The 23,490-nt window shown below is 39.3% G+C and overlaps 1 protein-coding gene across 9 annotated transcripts in view; it reads right to left on the bottom strand.

Moving 5' to 3' along the window:
* The window catches only part of LOC310922222 (chromodomain-helicase-DNA-binding protein 1-like), a 117,886-nt gene that overhangs the window by 17,153 nt on the left and 77,243 nt on the right, over positions 1-23,490 (bottom strand). For 7 of the 9 annotated variants that reach the window (XM_083882653.1, XM_083882652.1, XM_083882656.1 and 4 more), the window contains 15 exons: positions 23,263-23,425; positions 21,496-21,648; positions 21,139-21,210; positions 14,848-14,997; positions 14,041-14,189; positions 13,667-13,763; positions 13,490-13,585; positions 9,712-9,888; positions 9,343-9,500; positions 7,683-7,724; positions 6,950-7,080; positions 6,376-6,514; positions 5,508-5,658; positions 2,504-2,626; positions 2,013-2,141 (listed from right to left, as the gene is read on the bottom strand). In XM_083882653.1, coding sequence (XP_083738779.1) covers positions 2,013-2,141; positions 2,504-2,626; positions 5,508-5,658; positions 6,376-6,514; positions 6,950-7,080; positions 7,683-7,724; positions 9,343-9,500; positions 9,712-9,888; positions 13,490-13,585; positions 13,667-13,763; positions 14,041-14,189; positions 14,848-14,997; positions 21,139-21,210; positions 21,496-21,648; positions 23,263-23,425 — 1,930 coding nt within the window. The remainder of the gene's footprint in view (positions 1-2,012; positions 2,142-2,503; positions 2,627-5,507; positions 5,659-6,375; positions 6,515-6,949; positions 7,081-7,682; positions 7,725-9,342; positions 9,501-9,711; positions 9,889-13,489; positions 13,586-13,666; positions 13,764-14,040; positions 14,190-14,847; positions 14,998-21,138; positions 21,211-21,495; positions 21,649-23,262; positions 23,426-23,490) is intronic. The other 2 variants (XM_083882658.1, XM_083882659.1) reach the window with 2 other exon arrangements.

The following is a 23,490-nucleotide window of genomic DNA, read 5'->3' as shown; positions in this document are numbered from 1 at the left end:
ACTGAGCTGATTTTTGGGGGTTTGGTGATGATAAAAGACTTCTGGTTAATTTTGTTCCAGTAACTTTTGTGTGACCCCAAATTAAACAGTCACAGTCACAGGAGAAGGGAACTAAGTTCTAACTTTTGCTTTTTCAGAGATGTTCTGAAGAATCTAGTGCTTTTCAGCTACCTTCAAAGTCACAAAATTAGTTGCAACATGGCCCCTAAACTTAATCTTTTGGGGTTTTTTTCTTCTCTCTAGTGATTTCTGCTGTGTGATAAATTTAAATAAATGAACCAACAAAAACAGTCCTAAAGGAACACATCAGAAGCAATAAAAACATAACAAAGTTAAGTAGCCTACTAGAACAATATTTATTGAATAATAGTCAACATCGACAAGTTCATAGGCTCTGATGGGATGCACCCATGTCTGCTGAAGTAACTGGCAAACATCACTGTTAGGCAACTTGCAATCATCTTTGAAGGAGGACCCAGAGAACTACAGGCCACTCAGCTTCACCTCAATCCCTGGAAAGGTGATGGAGCACCTCACTCTGGAGGCCATGTCTATCCCCATGGATGACAAGAAGGTGATCAGGAGTAGTCAGCATGGATTCACCAAAGGGAAATCATGCTTGCCCACCCTGATTGCCTTCTACAAAGGGACAACTGGCTAGATAGATGAGAGGAGTGGATAATGCCCACCTGGACTTCAGCAAGGCTTTCAACAGTCTCCTGTGACATCCTCATATCATAGTGGACAGTGAGGAAGATTGAGAACTGGCTAAAAGACAGGTCTCAGAGTGTTGTGATCAGTTGCAGTCTAGTTGGAGGCCTGTCACTAGTGGTGCCCCCAAGATTCAATGCTGGGCTCAGTATTGTTTAACTTTTTCATCAATGAGTGGATGAAGGGGTAGATGCCTCCTCAGCAAGTTCACTGATGATACAAAGCTGGGAGGAGTGGCCAATACCCCAAAGTGCTGTGCTGCCATTTAGAAAGATCTCAACAGGTTGGAGAGATGGACAGAAAAAGCTTCTGAAATTCAACACAGGCAAATGCAGGGTCCTGCACCTGGGGAGGAAGAACCTCAGGCACCAGTACAAGCTGGGGGTGACCTGCTGGAAACCAGCTCTGCAGAAAAGGACCTGGGGGACCTGATGGACAACAAGCTGTCCAAGAGCCAGCAGTGCCTTTGTGGCAAAGAAGGCCAACAGTATCCTGGGATGCATTAGGAAGAGCATTGCCAGCAGGTCAAGGGAGGTGATCCTGCCCTAGTGAGGTGCATCTGGAGTGCTGTGTCCAGTTTTGGGCTTCTCGGTATGAGAGAAACATGGAACTCCCAAAGCGAATCCAGCAGAAGGCTACAAAGATTATTGGGGGACTGGAACATCTCACTTAGGAAAAAAAGTTGAGAGAGCTGGGTCTCTTCAGCCTGGAAGGGAGAGATCTGAGAGGGAACCTTATCAGTATCCCCTTATCTGAAGGGAGGGTGTCAGAGGATGGAGCCAGGCTCTTCTCAGCAGTGCCAAGCAATAGGACAAGAGGCAATGGGCAGGAACTGGAACACAGGAAGTTCCACCTGAACATGAGGAAGAACTTCTTTACTGTGCAGGTGACTGAGCATAGGGACAGATTATCCAGAGAGGGTGTGGAGTCTCCTTCTCTAGAGATATTCAAGAACTATCTGGACACAATCCCAAGTAACATACTCTAGGGGACCTGGCTTGAGCAGGGAGGTTGGACTAGATGACCTCCAGTGGTCCCTTTCAACTTGACCCATTCTGTGATAATGAAAGCCCTGGCATATACAGAAGCAATCACTTGCATGTCTCAAAACACTGATTATTTATGCTGTACTTTCTAAATAATCTTGATCTTTTTTCCTGAGCCTGAACAAAAGTTGCTACCTGAAGAATCATAATCAGTAGTAAAAATGGATTAGTCAGAAACATTAGCTTTATAATCAGATTTTATAATTGCATTTTGAGAAGATAAAATGATCAAGTCTTTATATGAATAATGTTTACCTCATTATACTCATCATCATCAGATTTTTCTGAGGGTGGTGATGAGTCACTTTTTATTTCTTCTTTAATTTTTGCAGCCTTTGTTGCTCTATTCTTCTTACTTCTTGCTTTCTTCCTCTTTGAATTGCCCTGAATGCAAATTAGCACCTTTATTATGTCAACTGATAAGTGTCTGCATCACAGATGCAGAAAAATATTTTATTTTTTATGTTAAAGAAAGCATTCAATTTATTTATTGCCACTAATGACCACCACTTTTCTCAGGATTGGAGACAGAGCCTAATGAAATAGTAGAGAATATTTACAAACAAGGGAGAAAAAAACAATATTAAACTTGCAATACATTCCTTGAATTAGTCTCATATAATACAATTACCAATACAGAGAAAAATGACACAAAGAAGAGGGGAACTAAGAATAAAACAAGTATCTGCTGACATTCCCATAAGTATATTATGTTATCTCGCTACTGAATATTAAGCTTAACTTACTGCACCAGTAAGTCTTTGCACTTCTTTTCTTGCAAGGTCTTTATTCAGTAATTTAATGAGGTAATCTGCACGGGTCTGCAACTGCTTTGCCTGCGGTTTCTTATCTGGGTCATCAGGTAAAATCTGAGGAGAGCAATGGTAGCATCAACTACAAGTGCACATTATCAAATTGGGAAGTTGCTAGTGTGGAGCACTGGGAACAGAAAAAGCTGAATTAAAAAAATAAGTAAAAAACCAATCCACTCCAATTATACCTGACCAATATGCAGGCAGCTTCAAGGAATGGACAACTTAAACATTTTATTTTCCTCAAACACACAAGTAATGTAGTCTTGAAAATATTCTCACAAAATTTACAGTCAACTCAAGAAACCAGCCTCAGATTTCTGTTTCCACTCTCATAGTTTATCTAAAAAATTCAGAGCTTCTGTACTACTGTCATCCACAGATCTCCTAGTTCTGCTGTGTGCTTCTAAATGCATTAACTCATTACCACAGGATATGCAGAAGCCAAAAAAAAAAAAAAAAAAAAAAGAGTGATTTCATAAAACAAGCAATTAATGGAAGGTGGGGGTAGGATATCATTAAACAGATTTATATACAACCCTGGCTTCTCAAATCCCAAAGCTACAGGTTGGCAGTACCATTGTGTTTGCTTCTCTCTAGTATTTCCCTAAATGTTTCTCACTACTTCTAAGTAGACAGTGCACTACTAATCTGACAAATACAGCAATTCTCATGTTGCAAATGAAAGTCAGTTTCAAGCAAAGAAAACAATGATAGGGAAACCAAACCAAAATCCCCAAACCAACTTCCCTACAAAAGATCAAGAATAAAATTACAGAATTCATAGAATTATTTAGGTTGGAAAAGACCTCTGAGATCAAGTCCAACCTTTGACCAATCATCACTTTGTCAACTAGACCATGGCACTAAGTGCCACATCCAGTCGTTTCTTGCACACCTCCAGGTATGGTGACTCCAAAACCTCCCTGGGCAGTCCATTCCAATGTTTAACAACCCTTTCCATGAAGAAATTTCTCCTGATGCCCAACTATAATCTCCACTGGCACAGCTTGAGGCCATGTTCTCTTGTCCTGTCACGAGTTGCCTGGGAAAAGAGGCTGACCCTCACCATGCTACAAACTCCTTTCAGATAGTTGTAGAGAGTGATAAGGTCTGCCCTGAGCCTCTTTTTCTCCAGGTTAAACAACCCCAGTACCCTCAGCTGCTCCTCATATGACTTACTCTCTAGACCCTTCAGCAGCTCCATTGACCTTCTCGGGACTCACTCTAACACTTTAATGTCTGTCTTGAGGTGAGGGGCCCAAAACTGAACACAGGATTCGAGGTGTGGCCTCACCAGTGCCAAGTACAGGGGGACAATTGCTTCCCTGGTTCTGCTTCCTACACTATTTCTGACACAAGCCAGGATGCCATTGGCCTTCTTGGCCACCTGGGCACATGCGGGCTGATGTTCAGCCAGCTGTCAACCAACAGCCCCAGGTCCTTTTCTGCTGGGCAGATTTCCAGCCACTTTTCCCCAAGCCTGTAGAGCTGCAGGGGGTTGTTTTGACCCAAGTGCAGGACCCAGCACTTGGCCTTGTTGAACTGAATACCATTGGTCTTGGCCCATCAATCCAGCCTGTTCGAATCCCTCTGCAGAGCCTTCCTACCCTCCAGCAGATCAACATTTCTACCCAACTTAGTGTCATCTGCAAACTTGCTGAGGGTGCTCTCAATCCCCTCATCCAGATCATCAATAAAGATATTAAACAGGACTGGGCCCAATACTGATCCCTGGGCATGGCCATCCAGCCAGTTCTTAACCCATCAAGGAGTGCACCTGTCCAAGCTGTGGGCTGACAGTTTTTCCAGGAGAATGCTGTGGGAGACAGAATCAAAGGCTTTGCTGAAGTCCAAGCAGAAACATCCACAGCCTTTTCCTCATCTACTAGGTGGGTCGCCTTGTCATAAAAGGAGATCAGGCAGGTTAGGCAGGACCTACATTTCCTAAACTGATGGTGGCTAGGCCTGATTCCTTGGTCGTCCAGTATGTGCCCTGTGATCACACTCAGGATGATCTGCTCCATAAGCTTGCTGGATACCGAGGTCAGGCTGACAGGCCTGTACTTCCCTGGATGCTCCTTCCAGCCTTTCTTGTAGATGGGCATCACACTGGTCAACCTCCAGTTGTCTGGGACCTCCCCAGTTAGCCAGAACTGATGACAAATGATGAAGAGCATCTTAGTGAGCTCTTCTGCCAACTCCTTCAGTACCCTTGGATGAATCCCATCTGGCCCCATAGACTTGTGAGTGTCTAAGTGACTCAGCAGCTCACTACCTACCTCCTCCTGGATTACAGGGGCGCTATTCTACTCCTCATCCTTGTCTATCAGTTCAGGGGGTCAGTTGTTCTGAGGATAACTGGTCTTACTGTAAGACTGAGGCGAAGAAGGCATTAACTACCTCTGCCTTTTCCTCATCTTTGGTGACAATTTTCCCCCCTGCATCCAATAAGAAATGGAGATTCTCCCTGGCCCTCCTTTTGTTGTTAATGTATTTGTAAAAACATTTTTTATCTTTCACAGCAGTGGCCAGGTTGAATTCTGGCTGAGCTTTCACCTTTCTAATTTTCTCCCTACATGACCTAACAACATCCTTGTACTCTTCCTGATTTGCCTGCCCCTTCTTCCAAAAGTCTGGAATTAATTCAAATTAACACATCTAGAGCATTTAAACTAGGGAAGCAAAAGATGGAAGAGAGAATTCAAGTGACACAAATACATAGAAATACAGAAACATAGCAGACTCTAAGAAGATACTTCAACTGAATACACAAAATCTTAAAATCTAATAATTTACCAAAAGGATACAAAGGATACAACTGACCTAACTTCTGGGCAATTTCAGTTATCATAAAATAAACACTTTCAGTAACTGTTCTTATTAACATTATTACCTAAACAAAAAACTCCTTGATGAAATTTTGCAGATGACATACCTTCTGTGTCAAACTGAGATCAGGATCCATTTTTATCATTTCCCAGCTGCCATAGCCATATTCATAGATACCTATTAACAGATTGGAATCATCTTCCTTACCCCAATCTATATCAAAATGAGCTGCCTTGGTGTGGCATGGGATGACATATCTAGTAGAAATAAATTAGAAATATAAATAAGCAAACTTCTCAAACTTAGTAAGGGATAGAAGAACGTGCCACATATCACTGAGATCCTGGTATATTTAGTAAGTAATCTGCATAACTATCAGGCTTTCTTACAATTTCTATAAAATATTTATTCAAATCAGTACCAAAACATGTTTTAAAGGAGATCAAGATTAAGATATAAAAAAACAGTCATCTATCTGTGGCCATGGACTGAGTCAGAACTGGCTAACCATGAAAATAAGCTTAAAATATTACTCAAGTGTAACTGCTAACTGAATAAGCAGATAGTCTAGGGACTATGATACACAAGGTAGTATGCTAAAAAGTTCATAGGTAGGTCTAAACAACTACCAGTAATTACCATCTGCTCCATTTTGACAAATATTGCATTCTCTCAGGCAGAGGTGACACAAAGCAGTTCCTCAACAAGTCTAATTTCTAGCCTGGAATAATTAAGAGTAATTGAACCCAGTCCCCAATAAATACAGTTCAGAAGCCAAAGCAAATACTGGGTTCTAAGGAGAGGGAAGAAAGAATAAAGAAAGGATGTGGAGCAAATTTCTGCTGCCAGTTCTTAGAGGTAACGGAGTGGCATGGGTGTCCCAGTGTACTCAGTCTGGATTGCTTAAATATATTCATAAAAGCCTTGAATAACTTTCTACATTATAAGTTCCTCCAGGAAGAAAAAAAAAATACCTTTTCCTTTCTTCTGGATCTGCAGGAATGGATTTGTGCAACGGTGCCAACTCTTCTTCATGAGAAATAACTAGCTTTGCATTCACCTGCACTCCTGATATTCGGAATGTTGGGCCTTTAACTTTCCCAAATCTACCTCCTTAAAATAAAGGAAAAAATTATTAAAATATTTTGCTTTTATTTGTATCTTATAGACAAACATAGAGAAAAACGAAAATTTGATGCTATAGCAGCAGACATTCACTTATAGGAAATTATTTTTTCTTAACCAAATGCTTTAATTAAACTACAGAACCTCAAGGTCTTCCAGTTAATAGTAGTAGATTAATTTTAAATTTCATGGTAAAGTAAAAACATATTGCATTCTACTATGACAACTCACTCAGGGAAAGGGGGAAGAAAAACAAAACCTAAAAGTCTTCTTGCTAAAATCCTTTTTTCTAAATCACCTAGCATGCTAACATTTTGTTAATGCTTTCTCCTAACACAATTGTTTTGTTGTAATCAGAGTGCAAGAATCATTCATATTTTTGACACTTTTTATTCCTCTCCCCCACCCCAAAACACACTTTACCTGCTCTTTCTTGGCCAAAGGAATTGTCCTTTAAAGCCTTAATGCATCCATTATGTACAAGTTCTCCCAGACGTCTAAGGTCTATCTCAGATTTATCAACTAGCTCAGCATCTCTAGCTATAGCATCTAACCTGGAAGAAAACAAATATGTTTTTACAGCTCTAAAACTTTAGTATTATGAATGACTCCTTCAGATTTTGAAACTAGATATGTGATCCTGTAAGTTAGCATTCATCCACACTTGCCATCCTGCATAAAAATTTAATCCATGCAGCTAGAAGCAGCTAAAGAAAAGAATACAGAAACTATAAAAAAGGGTATTTCACAAAGGACTATACGACGGGAAATATAAAGGATCCTATCTATGCAGTTTTGAGTTACATTTCAACACATTCTTTTAAATAGAAAAGGAATTATTATTAAGTGTATGGTTTTATTCACTTATCAAATGAAAAAACTGAATGACTGTCACTAATGCAGAATTAACAGAATAGTAGGTTAAGTATAAAGAAAAGCAAGCAGTCTTGCAAAATGCAAAGATTTGCCAAACTGACTGTCTACATACATACCATATATGATGAAAGGAAAAAAAATAATTTAAATTCATGCCATAGTACAGGCAAAAGATTAGGCACACTATTTCCTCTTCAACCTAAGGTTTCTTGGTGTACTGTTTAATTTTAATGGAAACAAGGTACCAAATTGCTATACAAATATAAGCAAAGTAGTTTACCTTTCAAGTGGGCCACCAAATTTTTTGTAACTCTTTATAAACCTAATAACAGAAAATAATTTTGCAGTTAAAAAAAATGTATGCTTAACTACATCGGTTTTAAAAATATTTGTGTAAAGTCTTAGTACAAGGCTATGTGGATAATGCAAAGAAAATAAGAACTAGAGAGACTAGGACAGCTTACTATATGAAGACAACCCACATTTAAAACCAGAGTTCTATTTGTTTTAACGATATAAATAAAACAACAGAAGATACAATTTATTTCAAAACTTACTTTACTAATTAGTTTCATAAGACAAAGAATTCAGCAATGTGATGTGCCTAATCATAAAAATCAAATGTGGATTTATAGTAAATTGAGAATTCAGATATTATGTTAGGTCTCATAATAAAGAGAAGCTAGCTGCAATTTTAAGGTGATTTTAAGACTTAGGAAAACATAACATGAAAGATAAAGGAATGTAAGCACAAGAACACCCCTGACAAAAGCAGCAAACCATTATATATATATTAGATAAAATGAAAAGGAAACAAGGCTATTAAAGGTTATTTATATAATCAAAAATATTTTATAAGCTGTACAGTATTTTAGAGAAAAATGAAAAATTACAGAAGCAAAGTAGCATTTCACAAACCAAAGTAAAGCAAAACATTTTCTACTCCTTCTCCCAAAGAAGTATTTTTAGCATCAAATATTGTGGGACCAGCTGTACAGATTCACTTATGTACTGGGTTTTGCTGAGATAAAGTTCATTTTCTTCAGAGCACCATATCTGCTAGTATGTTTTGGATTTGTGACCAAAGCAGTGTTGATAACATACTAATGTTTCAGCTCTTGCTTAACAGTGTTTTCACAGCATCAAGGCCTTTGCTGCTTCTCACACCACCCCACCAGGGAGTAGGCTGGGAGTGCACAAGAAGTTGAGAGGGGACACAGCTGGGACAGCTGACCTCAACTGACCAAAGGGTTATTCCAGACCATATGATGTCATGCTCGGCAATAAAAACTGTGTAGGAGGGAGAGGGGATGTTTGGTGTTACGGTACCTGTCTTCCCAAGTAACTGTTACACATGGTGAAGCCCTGTTTTCCAGGAAATGGGTAAATGCTTGCTAGTGGGAAGTGGTGAATGAATTCCTTGTTTTGCTTTTTTTGTGCATGTGGCTTTTGCTTTCCCCATTAAACTGTCTTTATCTCAACCTATAAGTTTTCTAATTTTTACCCTTCTGATTTGCTCCCCAGTCCCTCTGGAGGAGACTGAGCAAGCAGCTGTGTGGTGCTTAGCTGCCTACTGAGGTTAAACCACGACAATTTATCAAAATAATATATATATTTTTTTTTTTTAGTTTTAAAATGCATCATATAACATTAACACAATCACAATGGCAAGAAATTTTAAAAAAACAAAAAACTCACTGAACCTTTTTGTAGAACATTTTTTGAACTCAAGTTATTCCTCACCAAAATAGGTTCAAATTCTGCACATAACAGTTCCTTATGTCACCACCCCAAACTACTCAAGAGTAAAGCCTTAAATGCCTAGAATAAAAAAATTTACCTAAATAAATGCAAAACAGACTAGTTTCCATAATTTCAAACTCTAAAATGACAAAAAAAATTATTTGTCCCTTTAGACATGCATGTCCCCCACATCTTACCGCCTAATCTCTGCATCACTAAATCCTTTAATATTTTCTCGAGGAATAGTTCGCGGTCTTCCACGTTTTTTTGGTCGTTTTCTTTCTGAGACTGAGTCACTATCAGATCCAGAATATCTTCTCCTACTGCGTTTCCCTTCACTTCCATTAAAGCTGATCTGGAATTTCAGATTAAGTAGTTCAAAGCTACATGACTAAACATTTTATTAATGTTATCTAGCCTGTCAAAAATGAGGGGAGTGTGTGTGTGTGTGTGTGTGCCACACATGAAAACCCCCCAACCCAAAAATACAAGCCAAAACAACTGCAATAAAAAACCCAAATAATAACAACAACAAAATCAGTTAGCCAGTCAAAACCCAGAGATACCTGTTTTGCACAGTTTCTCATCCTTGGCAGCATATATATTTCTTCAAGCTCTTTTTGTCTTTCCTCCTCTTCTATTCGTCGCCGCTGGACTTCTGGAATGATTTCTTCCCAGTTTCTTAAATTTTGTTCTGGTTCCAACTCAATGTCATCTTCATCCATATTTGAAAAGTTGGCCACCTTAGATATTGGAAGATAAGTATTTTCACCAAATCAATACATGCTTTTACTTATTCAAAGAGCCAGTAATTAATATATTAGGAAAACTTAGTTCAGAATGACACATTTTATTTATTTGTATATACACAAAATGCATACATATAAAATGCTTCATGAAGGACTGTCTCTAATGAAAATATTTTCAAAAATGAAACACACACTGCATAAAACATGTCTGAATATAGAGATAAGAATATTTTTCTTCTTTTACAAGTTGAGTACTATAAAAACACTATGAAATGCATACCCGATAGCTGTGATTGTTGTTTAAATTCCTTCAAAACAGAGAGCAAGTCTAACTATATGTCAGAGTTAATATGAAAGTATAATAATGTAGAACTAACTAAACATTAATAAACTAGAAATCACAGTATATTGTAAATGAATGATTAGCATAAAAATTATTTACTACTCTACTGATCTAAAGAAGTCCTGCCCTGATTTAAACGAAACCAAACAAAACCACACCAAACTTAACAAAAGTTGCACAAAAACAAAGAAAAAACGCCCCAACCAACAAAAATGCCTCACCATCCACAATTGGACTCACTCAATATTTAAAGTATTACCCAGTTAGGCATATCTGGCATTCATGTTTACATGGGTGTTGGAACCCTGGAGGCTGAAAATTTCAGGCTTTCTTGTGCTAAAAGGTGCTGACCCTCAAGCAAGCACCAAATTTGACTTGAGGCCTTGGAACAGGCTTCTGAGATTGAGTGATAGCACTGAGGTGGTAGGTGTGTAGTTTGAATAGTATTGTGTGATCTCACAGGGTGAAAAACTTAGATTTAAGATTTTAGTATATAGCAATACATGTGAGTTAAGATGGAGGACTTTAGGTGTTGTCTGAGTCCTTCTTCCTTCTTCTCCATGGCTTTGTGTGGTTTTCTGTAATTGGTTGATGGAGTCCACATTGCAGACTTCAAGTAGCTAATTATTTGGCTTAAAGTAAAATAATTTAGGTGGCATTTCATAATTGGACAGATTGTCCTTGAAAAGACCTGGTAGAGTTAGAGAAGCATTCCATTTTACCCATGGAGGCTGAAAAAAGTTTCTACAAGTCATCAACTAAGAAAACCAAATTTCATTCTTTGTTTTAAGTAGTACTACAGGTGCTTAACAGCATAAAGCATTAAATTAAAAATAGCTCTCCCCAGTATGCTAACAATTAAATCAAGGACTAATGTATTTGTAAATATCTTTCTTATTTTGTTAGCAAAATATATTATGTATTTTACATGCTTGCACTGGCAGTAATTACCCTGTTGTATTGGTTTTGTGTGGCCTGTTTTTTTTTTGTGGGGGGGCCACAGAGGTGGCTTCTGTGAGAAGCTGCTGGAAGCTTACACCATGTCCAGCAGAGCCAATCCCTGATGGCTCTGAAGATGGACATGCTGCTGGCCAAAGCTGGGCCAATGGGAGAGGTTGGTAATGCCTCTGTGATAACATATTTAAGAAGAAAATCAAAACAAAGGGCACACAGTTTTTCTGTCTAGTCAGAGAAGAGAAGGAGGTGAGAATATGTGAGGGAAAACAACATGGAGACACCAAGGTCAGTAGAGATGGAGGGGGAGGAGGTGCTCCAGGCACCAAAGCTGAGATCCCTCTGTAGGCTGTGGTGAAATCATGGTGAAGCAGGCTGTCCCCCTGCAGCCCATGGGAATCCACGGGGGGATGCAGAGATCCCCCGCAGCCTGTGGGGGTGGTGCCCATGCCATAGCGGGTGGATGCCTGGAGGAGGCTCTGATCCAGTGGAAGACAGTGGAGAGAGAAGGCCCTTGCTTCCAGGCTGGAGCAGTCTGACCTTGGAGGAATGCACCCCGTGGAAAGAGAGACCCACGTCACAACAGTTTTGGGAGGACTGTCTGTCCATGGGGGGAATTCATGTTGCAGCAGGTGTGGTAGGACTGCTGCTCATGAAAGTGGACCCATGCTGGAGAAGTTCATGGAGAACTGTCTTTCGTGGGAGGGACCCCATGGTCTCACAGGGGAAGGACTCCTCTCCCAGAGTAGCAGAAGAAAATTTTGGGTGACAAACTGACCAAAACCCCTATCCCCTGTCTCCCTGTGCTGTTGGTGGAAGGGAGGGGCTGGGGGAAAAAGGTGTTTTAAGGACTTATTTTACTTCTCATTATCCTCCTCTGATTCTGTTAGTAATAAATTCGCTTTGCAACCTTAAGTTGAGCCTGTTTTGCCCTTGAAGTGTTTTCTCCTGGTCCTTATCTCAACTCATTAATCTTTCTTTAATTTTTTTTTTCTCTCCTCCACCCAGCTGTGGCAGGAAAGGGTGAGTGAGCGACTCTCATGGGTGCCTAGCATTGGGCCAGTGTCAAACCACGACACCTGTATAGGTGAATAGACACTGCATGCCAAAGAGCTAACTTACTGTTTCACACATTTCACAGAATCACAGAATATGTTGAGTTAGAAGGGACCCACAGGGACCAAAGTCCAACTCCTGGCTCTGCACAGAACACCCTAAGAGTCACACCATGTGCCTGAGAGCATTGTCCAAACACTTCTTGAACTCTGTCAGGCTTGGTGCTGTGACCACTTCCCTGGGGAGCCTGTTCCAGTGCCCAACCACCCCCTGGGCAAAGAACCTTTTTCTTATACCCAACATAAACCTCCTCTGACTTAGCTCCATGCTGTTTCCTCAAGTCCTGTCACTGGTCATCAGGAAGAAGAGATCAGTGCCTGCCCCTCCATGTCCCTTTGTGAGGATGTTGAAGACTGCAGTGAGGTTCCCCTCAGTCTCCTCTTCTTCAGGCTGAACAAGCCAAGTGACCTCAGCTGCTCCTCATAAGGCTTCCCCTCAAGGCCCTTCACCATCCTTGTGGCCCTCCTTTGGATGCTCTTTAATAGCTTAATGTCTTTTTTATATCGTGGCACCCAAAACTGCATACAGTACTCAAGATGAGGCCACAGCAGTGTAGAGCAGAGCAGGACAATCACCTCCCTTGCCTGGCTGGCAATGCTGGGCTTGATTTCCCCCAGGACACGGTTGGTTCTCCTGGCTGCCAGGGCACTGCTGACTCATATTCAACTTGCCATCAACCAGGACACCCAGGGCCCTTTCCATGGTGCTGCTTTCCAGCCTCTCATTCCCCACCCAGTCTGTCCATACATCTGGGGTTGCTCCATCCCAAGTGCAGAATCTGGCACTTGCCCTTATTAAACTTCATATGGTTGGTGATTGCCCGTTTCTCTAATTTATTGAGGTCTCTGCCTCTGAGGGGGTCAACATCTCCTCCCAATTTTGTATCATCTTCAAATTTACTTAGTATCCCTTCAAGTCCTGTATTCAAGTCATTTATGAAGATGTTGAAGAGCACAAGGCCTAAGAGGGAGCCTTGTGGAACCCCACTACTGACAGGTTTGCCAGTCTGATGTCACCTCATTCACCATAACCCTTTTTGCCCAACCCATGAGCCAGTTGCTCACCCATCACATGATGTGTGAATGATGTAAGAATGAAGGAAAGATAAATAGGTGAAGAACAAAAAATAGCATTAATAAAGGAAAGTATAATTAAGGAAAGAGGGAGGGAACAGAGCAATACCTTGAACTGTGAAAGCAACTCATCTCCTACAGTCAGTGGACCTGGTTCATTTTCTCGAGTTTCAGCCCTCTTCAGGATTTCATCTATATCCATTTCCTGAAACAGAAGTTTCTCTTTACAACAAAACAATTCATATGTTTCGCTGTCCATCAAGTGTAGATGCACTGTTCCATTTACCTGAGGCTCCTCTTCTTCCCCTTCAGGTTCTTTAAAAAGTTCCTCAGCACCGAACTTCAAAATTGCTGATAACTCTTCCTTATTAAAAGGTGTTGAGCTGAAATACAGAAAGTTTCAGATAAACACTTTATCTTAGTGAACTGTTTCAATTTACTATAACCATGAGTCAAGTTTCCTTTTGTCTTAAATAAAAACTAGTTTTAATATGTAAAAAAAATATATGACATGAACAATATACTTTGCAGTCTTTACTTACATAACTCCTTACCACATATTTTTTGCCTTTTATTAACCAAGTGAAATGACTTGCATTTTTACTCAAATAGTCAGGTATACATAAGCATAAGGTAATATGAAAGAATAAACAAATATACCTGGATGGAGTAGAGCCTGTATGTAGTACAGTTTTCCCCGTAGTGTCCATTCTCTGAATTACTAAGTGATCTAACACCATCTTTTTCTTGGCTCTTTCAAGAATATCTTCTTCTACTGATGCTTTTGTGACAAGTCGATAAATATTAACCTATGTATATTACAAAAAAGGTTTTATTTACCTGCTTACAAATTACCCATGAAAAAATACTCAGATGAAGTTAACAAAAAAACCTTGAGCAACAACAGGGAGAAATATTAGCCATGACTACAAATCTTCTCAATTTTGTGGAACTAGTATTGCATATATGAAACCAGTCAATCATGTTATCACAGTCTCTATAGAAATTACATTTAAAAAAATTTCTTAGACCTCTCCTCTTTAAACTTCTATAATTAAGAACAAGCATGGCCACAAGGAAATGTGTTGTCTGATTACTACTTGAAGTATTCTGCAAGAAAGAAACCCAAAGAGAACTACAAAGTATTAAACAAAGCAAAATGGATGTGCCTGAAGTACAGAAGTTGCTTTCTAAAATGATACAATGCCAATGCACATGGGACAAGTCCTCAACACTTTTCCTACCCATCCATATACTACAGATACTGTGCTATCTCTCTGTATAGGGAAATTAGAAAAAAAAAACATTTAAAAGGCAAATCATGAATATTAACAGTTTTAGATATTTTTAGCAAGTATTAGCTATTCTCAAAATACATGAGGACTATGATGGGCCAGACAGACAGCTTATGGCTAACATAATGAATTCCTCCTTCAGGTTTGGTACTTAAAAGACAAACGCATGTACCTGTTTCTTCTGTCCAATCCTATGAGCTCTAGCCTGCGCCTGCAGATCATTCTGTGGATTCCAATCAGAATCAAATATAACTACAGTGTCAGCTGATGCTAAGTTTATACCTAATCCTCCAGCTCTGGTGGACAGCAAAAAGCAGAAGTCCTGAAATTATAAAAGAAGAAATAGCTTTATATATATTAGCTTGTAGTGGTTTCACATTCGCCGATTCCTGTTTCTCAAAATTTGGGTAGTGGTTTGAGTGTCTACCAGAATCATTTACTCTTTTTCTGCTGTGAAATAGGATTAGGAGAAAAACAAAGCAGGCTCAAACTTAAAAGGTATAAAGATAGGTTTATTAACAAAACTATAAGAGAGAAAAAAATTAATAAGAATCAGAATAAAACTTTCAAAACACTTTTCCTCTCCCCCAACAGCTTCTTTTCTTTCTCACAGACAACGTATAAAGACAAAACTCAGAACTCTAGGTCAGTACCACTTATAAAATAGTCTTTCATCAGTCCATTTAGAGAGAGAAGTCTCTTTTGGTCTGTTATGGTAACTTTCCACAAGAAAGAACAGTCCACTTGTGGCTCTAAACTCTCACAAAAGCAGCTGCCTGGGGAAATCTGCAGTTGTGAAATCCCTCCCATATGATGCAGCCTTTCCTGTGGTTGCATATGGGCCATGAAATTCATTGGGGTATCATTTTTAAAGATGAACGGTTCCAAAAGCAACATGTTTTCTTCACTATCTCTAAAATCATCTCCATCTCAAGAAAGAGGTCTTTTTCCCTGAGGGCAGAGGGCTCTATATCTTTCTATCTTCCTCTGTTCAAACTTCTCCATTAGATCACAGCTATTTCAATATTTACTTAGTCCATCACAAATACCTTTGCTCAAATCTACAATCTGAATACTCTCATCATCTCCTCAATCCATATTTTCCACAGTTTAAAGGGATATTCTAGCATATTACAGTGTGTTACCATGGCTCACAAAAGACTTTCAGCCCAAAAACCAAGGCATCTTCTCTATCTCCTCATCTAAGATGCCACTTTTTCTTTAACTGACCCTGATTTCTTCATATTCTCTCTTTACGTGTCTCCTACTCTGGCTGTTCTCTCACTCAGAGAAAGGTTAGTGCTTTGTAAGTTTCATATGTGTAAGGAAAGGGTTAACATTCTCTCAGGTCTTCAGAGGGCATACTGGTTCTTCCCCGAGAGATGGCCGAAGGTGGTAGATTCAGGCCCTGCCAGGGCTGGGGCCAGGATCTCTCGAATGGCTGGGCTTCCACACCCCCCCCCCCCCTCCCCCCTTCCTCTGCCTGGCAGCCGCTGGAGGAGGGGAGGGCTCGGCCCGGGCCATGATGGAGGTGCAGCATAGCGGCAGATGTTAGCAGCCACTTGGGCCCAGGCTCAGCGGGGACAGGGCATACTCTCCTCCCTCTGCCCGGGAGTCATCGGGCCCACCCCGGCCGAGACAGCTGCAGTGGCAGGGCCCGGCTGGCCTGCCAGGCCCCGGGGGCCATGCAACAAAGTGGGGTCAGCCCTGTTACCTGTTCTGGGGCCAGGAGGAAAAGGAGTTTTCCTGGAATTCCTCTGATTTTTAACCTGTGTAGCCCAGAGGTGTATCTAACTCTCTAATTGGTTAATCAATCTGTCAACTTCAAAGCCAGTCATTAATTGGTTTTTGCTATAACTCTCTTGGAAAAAATCACTTCCGTGGAGCAGACTATGAAGTCATATATTTCTTTAAGTATATAATAAACATTTGTTAGACTTGTAATACAAGAAGTTGTTTGTCATGTCTAGAGCCAGTGGATTGCTATTTGAATAGACTAGACTAGACTATTTCAGTTGGAAGAGAGCCACGATTATCCAGTCCAACTGCCTGACCACTTCAGGGCTGACCAAAAGTTAAAGCATGTTATTAAGGGCATTGTCCAAATGCCTCTTGAACACTAACAGGCTTGGGGCATCGACTACGTCTCTAGGAAGCCTGTTCCAGTGTCTGACCACCCTCTCAGTAAAGAAATGCTTCCTACTGTCAAGTCTGAACCTCCCCTGCCCCAGCTTTGAATTATTCCCATGCATCCTGTCACTGCATCCCAGGGAGAAGGGCTCAGCACCTCCCTCTCCACTTCTCCCCAGGAAGCTGTAGAGAGCCATGAGGTCACCCCTCAGCTTCCTTTTCTCCAAACTAGACAAACCCAGTGTCCTCAGCTGCTCCTCACAGGACATTCCTTCCAGCCCTTTCCCCAGCTTGGTTGCCCTTCTCTGGATGCATTCAAGGACTTTCACATCCTTCTTAAGTTGTGGGGCCCACAACTGCACACAGTACTCAAAGTGAGGCCACACCAGCACTGAATACAGCAGGATCATCGCCTCTTTTGACCAACTGGTTCTACTGTGTTTGATGCCCCCCAGGATGGGGTTTGCCCTCTTGGCTGCCAGGGCTCACTGCTGACTTATACTGAGCTTGCTGCTGACCAGCACCCCCAGATCCTTTCTGCAGGGCTGCTCTCCAGACACTCCTCTCCCAATTTATACTCGTGCCCAGCATGACTCTATCCCAGGTACAGGATCTGGCACTTGGACTTGTTAAATTTCATGCCACTGATGGTTGCCCGGTGCTTCAACCTATCTAGATCCCTCTGCAAGACCTATTGTCCCTCAAGAGAGCCAACAGCCCATCTCAGTTTGGTATCATCAACAAACTTGCTAATGGTGCATTCAACTCCTGCATCCAGATCATTGATAAAAATATTGAACAGGACTGACTGGCTTTAGAATTGAACCCTGAGGAATACTGATAGTGAATAGTCACCAGGCAGATGTAGCTCCATTCACTACAAATCTTTGAGCTCTGCCCTTCTATCAATTCTTCACCCAGCACACAGTGAACCTGCTCATCCCACAGTTGGACAACTTGTCCAGAAGGACACTGTGAGGGAGAGTATCAATGGCCTTACTAAAATCGATAAAAACTACATTCACTTTCTTCCTTTTGTCCACTAGGGAAGTGACATTTATCATAGAAAGATATCAAATTAGTTGAACAGGACTTTCCCTTTGTGAACCCAAATTGACTGTGCCTGAGGATTGCATTGTTCTTTAAATGCCTTTCAATAGCATCCAAGTATAATCTATTATGGAGGATGTTCATAAATATAAAAATACAGGATTTTAGAAGCAGCTTTTGGTGATTTTGTAAAAGTAAAAAATCAACTTGTACTAAGAACACATAGAAGATTAGCTATTAAGCTTAGTTGTTAGGTAGTTACTAAGTAGAAGTCATATAAGTAAGATGTATGATGTTGAAACTCAGCAAAGCGGGTCCTAGGTATTTGTCAAAAATCGATAAAGCAGAACTTTATGGCTTGAATCCAGCAAAATCAAGCTCATCTTTGGCAAGAGCAAAGTGACCTGAAAAATAGCCAAACCTCCACTGTGGTTGCCCAGAAGCAAAGATCAACCTGAGGAAGATGTCTGCCTTCCTCCCAAGACCCCAACTCACGACCACCAGGAGGCGTGACAGCTAATTAGAATACGAAGTGAGAGAAGGCTGGGAATGGGTGGGTGGGGAGGTATGGGTTTGTGGGATCAATGTGTATTTAAACCTGGACCTTGTCTTGACCAGGTATGTACGGTTTGGAGGCGATATCCCCCATGTGTCCCAGCTGGGAATAAAACATACCTGCTTTACAATTTCTAATTGTAAAGTCCTTATTCTATGCTTCAACTCTTCATATTTTTTCCAGGTACTGAGGCTAGACTAACAACACATCTGTAGTTTCCTGGGTCTTCTCTCATGCCGTTTTTGTAAATCGGAATAGCATTGTCTAGCTTCCAGTCAGCAGGGACCTCCCCAGACTCCCAAGACATTTGGTAGATGATCAAGCGAGGTCCTGCTGTAACATCCTTTAGCTCATTTAGTACTCTGGGATGGATCCCATCAGGCCCCGTGGACTGATGAACATTCAGCTGATTCAGCTGGTCCCTCACAATTTCAGTGTCCACAAATGGAAAGTCACTGTTTCCACACTCATGGTCCTCTGACTCAGTGGACCAGGCAGCCTAAGGTCTATAAGTATTATTAAAGACTGAGGCTAAAAACACATTGAATGCTTCCACTTTTTATTAGTCAGGTGATCACTTTCATCTTCAACAAGTATCAATCCACTGTTTTCTTTAGACCAGCTAGTATTTTTTATAGGCAGTTAATCACCACACAGCCACACAATCACTTCTTGCCCACATCCCCAGTGGGACAGGGGAAGAAGAAAGGAAGGATGAAAGCAGGGAAACTTGGGGGTCAAGATAAAAAATGTTTAATAAGCAAAGGAGAAACAGAAAAAGAGAGAAAGAAAACAGAACAAGTGATGCAAATGTAATCTCTTGCCACCTTCCCATAGGCAGGACTGATGCCCAGCCAATTCCCAAGCAAAAGATGGCTAATCTCCCTAAACCCCCTCTTCTACTTTTTTTATTGCTGAGCGTGATGTTATATGGCATGAAATATCTCTAGTTAGTTCAGGCCATCTGCCTGGTTATGTCCCCTCCCAACCTCTTGTGCACCACCCAATCTATTCACTGGAAGAGTAGAGTGAGAAACAGAAACAGCCTTGATACTATGCAAACAATGTCCAGCAACAGCTAACACACTCGTGTGTTATTAGCATTGTTTTAATCACAAATCTAAAACACAGCACCATATGAGCTGCTACAAAGACAATTAACTCCAGTCCAGCCAGACCTTGTATAAGTATAAAGCAAACTGATATCAACTTCTCTTGCAAACAGTTATCAGCTTCTCCATGGTTTAAAGGAAGCAGCACTCTAGAAGATGAACAAAAGCCACTTGGGGAGAAAAATACCAAGCAAAACACTGCCAAAAAATACACCACCACCCCTTATTGTTAAAGCCTCGTGTGCCCAAGTCCATCTGTTTTTTTGTAAAGAAAATGAAAGTGTTCTGCTGGGGTCAATGCTCTTCAACATATTCATAAAGAATTTGAAAATAAGATGAATAATGAGGTGACAGTTTACAGATGATATGGAGTTATTCAGGGTCAACTATAAAGGAATACAGAAGGATCTTATGAGAAAGACAATAAAACCATATGAAACTAAAGATTAATAGGAATAAATTTGAGTTTTAAATACAGTCAAAGCTAATAGAGGCCATTACTGCTAAGTAATGAGTCCTTGGAGTTGTAAATATTTCCATGAATACTTTAGCTCAGTATTAGAAAAAAAAAAAAAAAAAGAAAAAGAAAAAAGGCATGCAATTTATTATTAGGAAAGTAATAAAAAATAAAACAGGCAGCAGTGTTATTGCTGCACAACTCCATGGTTTGTCTTCATTCTTGAATACCTTGTGAAATTTGGATCCCCCTTCATCTTAAAAACTGTACAGTACAACTACAAGGATTCCAGAAAAAGGCAAATATGTCTGTACTAGAAATTCAAAACAGAACTAACTTCTGTATTTAAAAAAATATCTTAAGTTTATGTTATGAAATTAAGTTCTTCCTCCTCAACCATAGCAGAAACATAAGTTCAGCAGCAACTGATAAATGTTATGCTTCTATTATGGAAAAACTGTCAGTATAGGACAAAAGACCTAAGATTATCAAAGGTATGGAATGGCTTCCATAATAGGAAACCTAAATAAACCAGGAATTTTAAGTGGTATACAAACAATGGTTAGAAATCAGTTCTTTAGTTTCTTCCACAGCAAGAAAATAAGAGGCAAAAAATGAAGATAACAGAAGTCAGATTTAAAGCTATTCAAGATATTTTTCTTTATGCGAGGATATACACAACTTAATTTTGCCCATTGCTTAAGTAGGCATTTGATGTCAAAAACTTGTGTTAAAGTTCAGTGCTCTGATAAAAATTGAAGGATTAAGTCCTACACAACAAATTAAATTCTTCAGTTTCTAAACAGCACTTAAAATTATTTTGTTAAAGAGCATTGACAAAAATCTAAAAATATAACTACGCAGTTATATTAGTTGTAAACACCATTTTAATAAATTATGTGTTTCCTATTGAACCTTCTCTTAGCTTTTTAAAGTTTTTTTTTGGTTGGTTGGTTGGTTGGTTTTGGGGATTTGTTTTTTTGTTGTTGCATGGGTTGTAAACCTTATCCTCTCTGCAACAGCAATGGAATTTCAACCTAATACATCCCTCACTTTATTCTATCTTCAGTTTCTGTGTGACATTTGTTATATTTCCTAGAAGAAAAAAAAAAAAACAACTGAATAGATTAAAAAAACAACCACCCACTTATACCATACCTCTGAGCCTTCTGCATTAAAATGATCCAAGGCTTGTTTCCTCAACTCCCCTTTTATTGATCCATCAAGTCTCTAAAGAGATTGAATGATACAGTTAAAAAGGAACTCCTACTAGTCTATCCAGAGAAACTTGAATTCTCAATTGCCAAACCAATTGGGGGAGGGGGGAATAAAAATAATGTAACACTTCCAATTAATCAGTTTAATTTCAAAATACTATTAGGCATATAGTAATTGGTAGTCTTTTACTGTACAGAAAAATTAAACTTTCATAAATCTTTCTACAAAAAAGACACTTTTTAAAAGATAAAATGGTAAAAATCAAGGCTTCTTGACTACTACCAGCAAATTTCTTACCTGAAAGGGAAACTGACGATACTTCAAATACTCTGCTAGGATGTCTAGCATCCTCACCATCTGAGAGAAAATCAATACTCTGTTGCCACGCTCTCGGAGACGAATCAGTAGCTTGTCAAGAAGGATTAGTTTTCCACTGCTACGTATTAAATGCTACAAGATAAGAAAGTGTGTATCGCAAGGTAAGTTCACCTCAACACTAACACACTGCAAATGGTTAGACATTCATTAACTGAACATGAAAGTTGTATAAGCATTTAGTCAGTCCTAATCTTGTAAAAACTCATTATAAAAGCTTTAAGTGCTCTAACTGAAATCAACAGGGGTACCGACTAGCATGTTTTTCAAATAAATGCATTTCTCAGCTCTGGCTCATAAAAGAGCATCTTAACATTTCATTAAAAGGTTAAGCAAATATACTGTGCTATGAGTTAGAGCAGTTACAGTGTAGACTCAAATTCTCTTTCATCAAATAAACAACAAGAAGACTACCTGATCACCTTAGCACTACTTGCTCCTCACTGTCTTTTGAACAGACCTAAGCATTGCTACTTGATCCTCTAAGTATTTTTAAACAATGCCTAATCAGTCAAGTTTTTCTAGCAAGATAAAAGTGAGAGGAATTCTGTTAATAGAAGTCACCATACTTTAGATGGGTTACAATGTTCAACCTTCTCAGTTCCAGTCAAAACAATTAGAACAGCAACTCAGGTGGCATGCGGAATTTAATGTTGAAATCATTAAGCCTCTAGCTGAAGAGGCTCAGAATAGAATTTTGGGGAATAAAAAATTGGGAGTTAGGTGCTTTTATTCTTTATGCCAGAAATGAGAAGGATGTATAATTCATAATTAGAGCTAACAAAGCTTATTCAGATGAGCCAAGGAAATAATTGTTACAACTATGCAATTATTAGCAATAATAGCTGAATGGTTCTGATGAGATTAATTATAAATTTAAGTAGTTAGAGTATGTCAAGTTGCAAACACCCTTTAGCTTTGATAAGCATTTTATAATATAAAATAGCTTGTGCAGTGACATCTTGTGATTTACATCAAGTAGTTTTGGGAAAGTTTCTACATTATAAACTTCAAAGTTTACAGAAAAGAAACCCTTGATCTTTTGAAACATTTATGGTGTTATAAATGGCATCAATTATAACAGTCCTTTTATTTGTTGCTCTGGTTCTCAACAGTTTTAGTACAAAGATCAGTTAACCTTTACAAAAAACCCAAACTATAAACTCACAACACAATCACAAATCATCTTTGGTAGTGATGCTATAATTGCTTTAATTTATAACAACAAAACAACTAGACTAAACTTAAAGAGATTCAGCAGATTACTTTCTGCTATCACATGGATTGTTGGTGTAACACTACCAGTCACATACATTTGCATTTATATTCAATTTATCTGTTTATTTAACTGCTTTATTTTATTCTGGCTTTAAAATAGATCTTCAGTTTATTTAGTCTGAAAATGCAGACTATTTCAAACTATTTCCTTTTTTTTTTTTTTTGATCATAATTCAAGCCAAGGATATTTTATTTAGTATTGATCTCTTTATTATTCAGTTCCACTTAAGAAACAAACAGAAAGGTAATCGATTCACTTACCTGTAAAACCCAGGATGCACATTTGATAGAGAACTCAGTCTTTCTTAACATAATTTAATAAGAAGAAATAAATTGACAGAACACTATAAAATTGTTGCATGCATATTAGAGATGTAAAATCACTTAACATTTTTTTTTAAAAGGTATTACCTGTAAGGCTTCCTGTTTATTATAGAATTCATTATCATCTGGTGGTTTAATGAGGTAGCAATGGTTACAGCACTTCTTGAGTTCCATCATAATGTTCAAAAAGCCTGAGGTACTGCCTTTTGAACCTTTACTCAGGGCTTTATAATTCCTGGTTAAAATCCACCTATGATACAGAATGTGCACAATGGAAGTAATTTATAATCATTTGTGGAAATATAAAGGATGTAA

Source organism: Zosterops lateralis (assembly GCF_965231275.1).
Source record: "Zosterops lateralis genome assembly, chromosome: W".
NCBI lineage: Eukaryota > Metazoa > Chordata > Aves > Passeriformes > Zosteropidae > Zosterops > Zosterops lateralis.
Note: the sequence above shows the minus strand (reverse complement) of the source record. Positions and strands in the feature narration are given on the sequence as shown.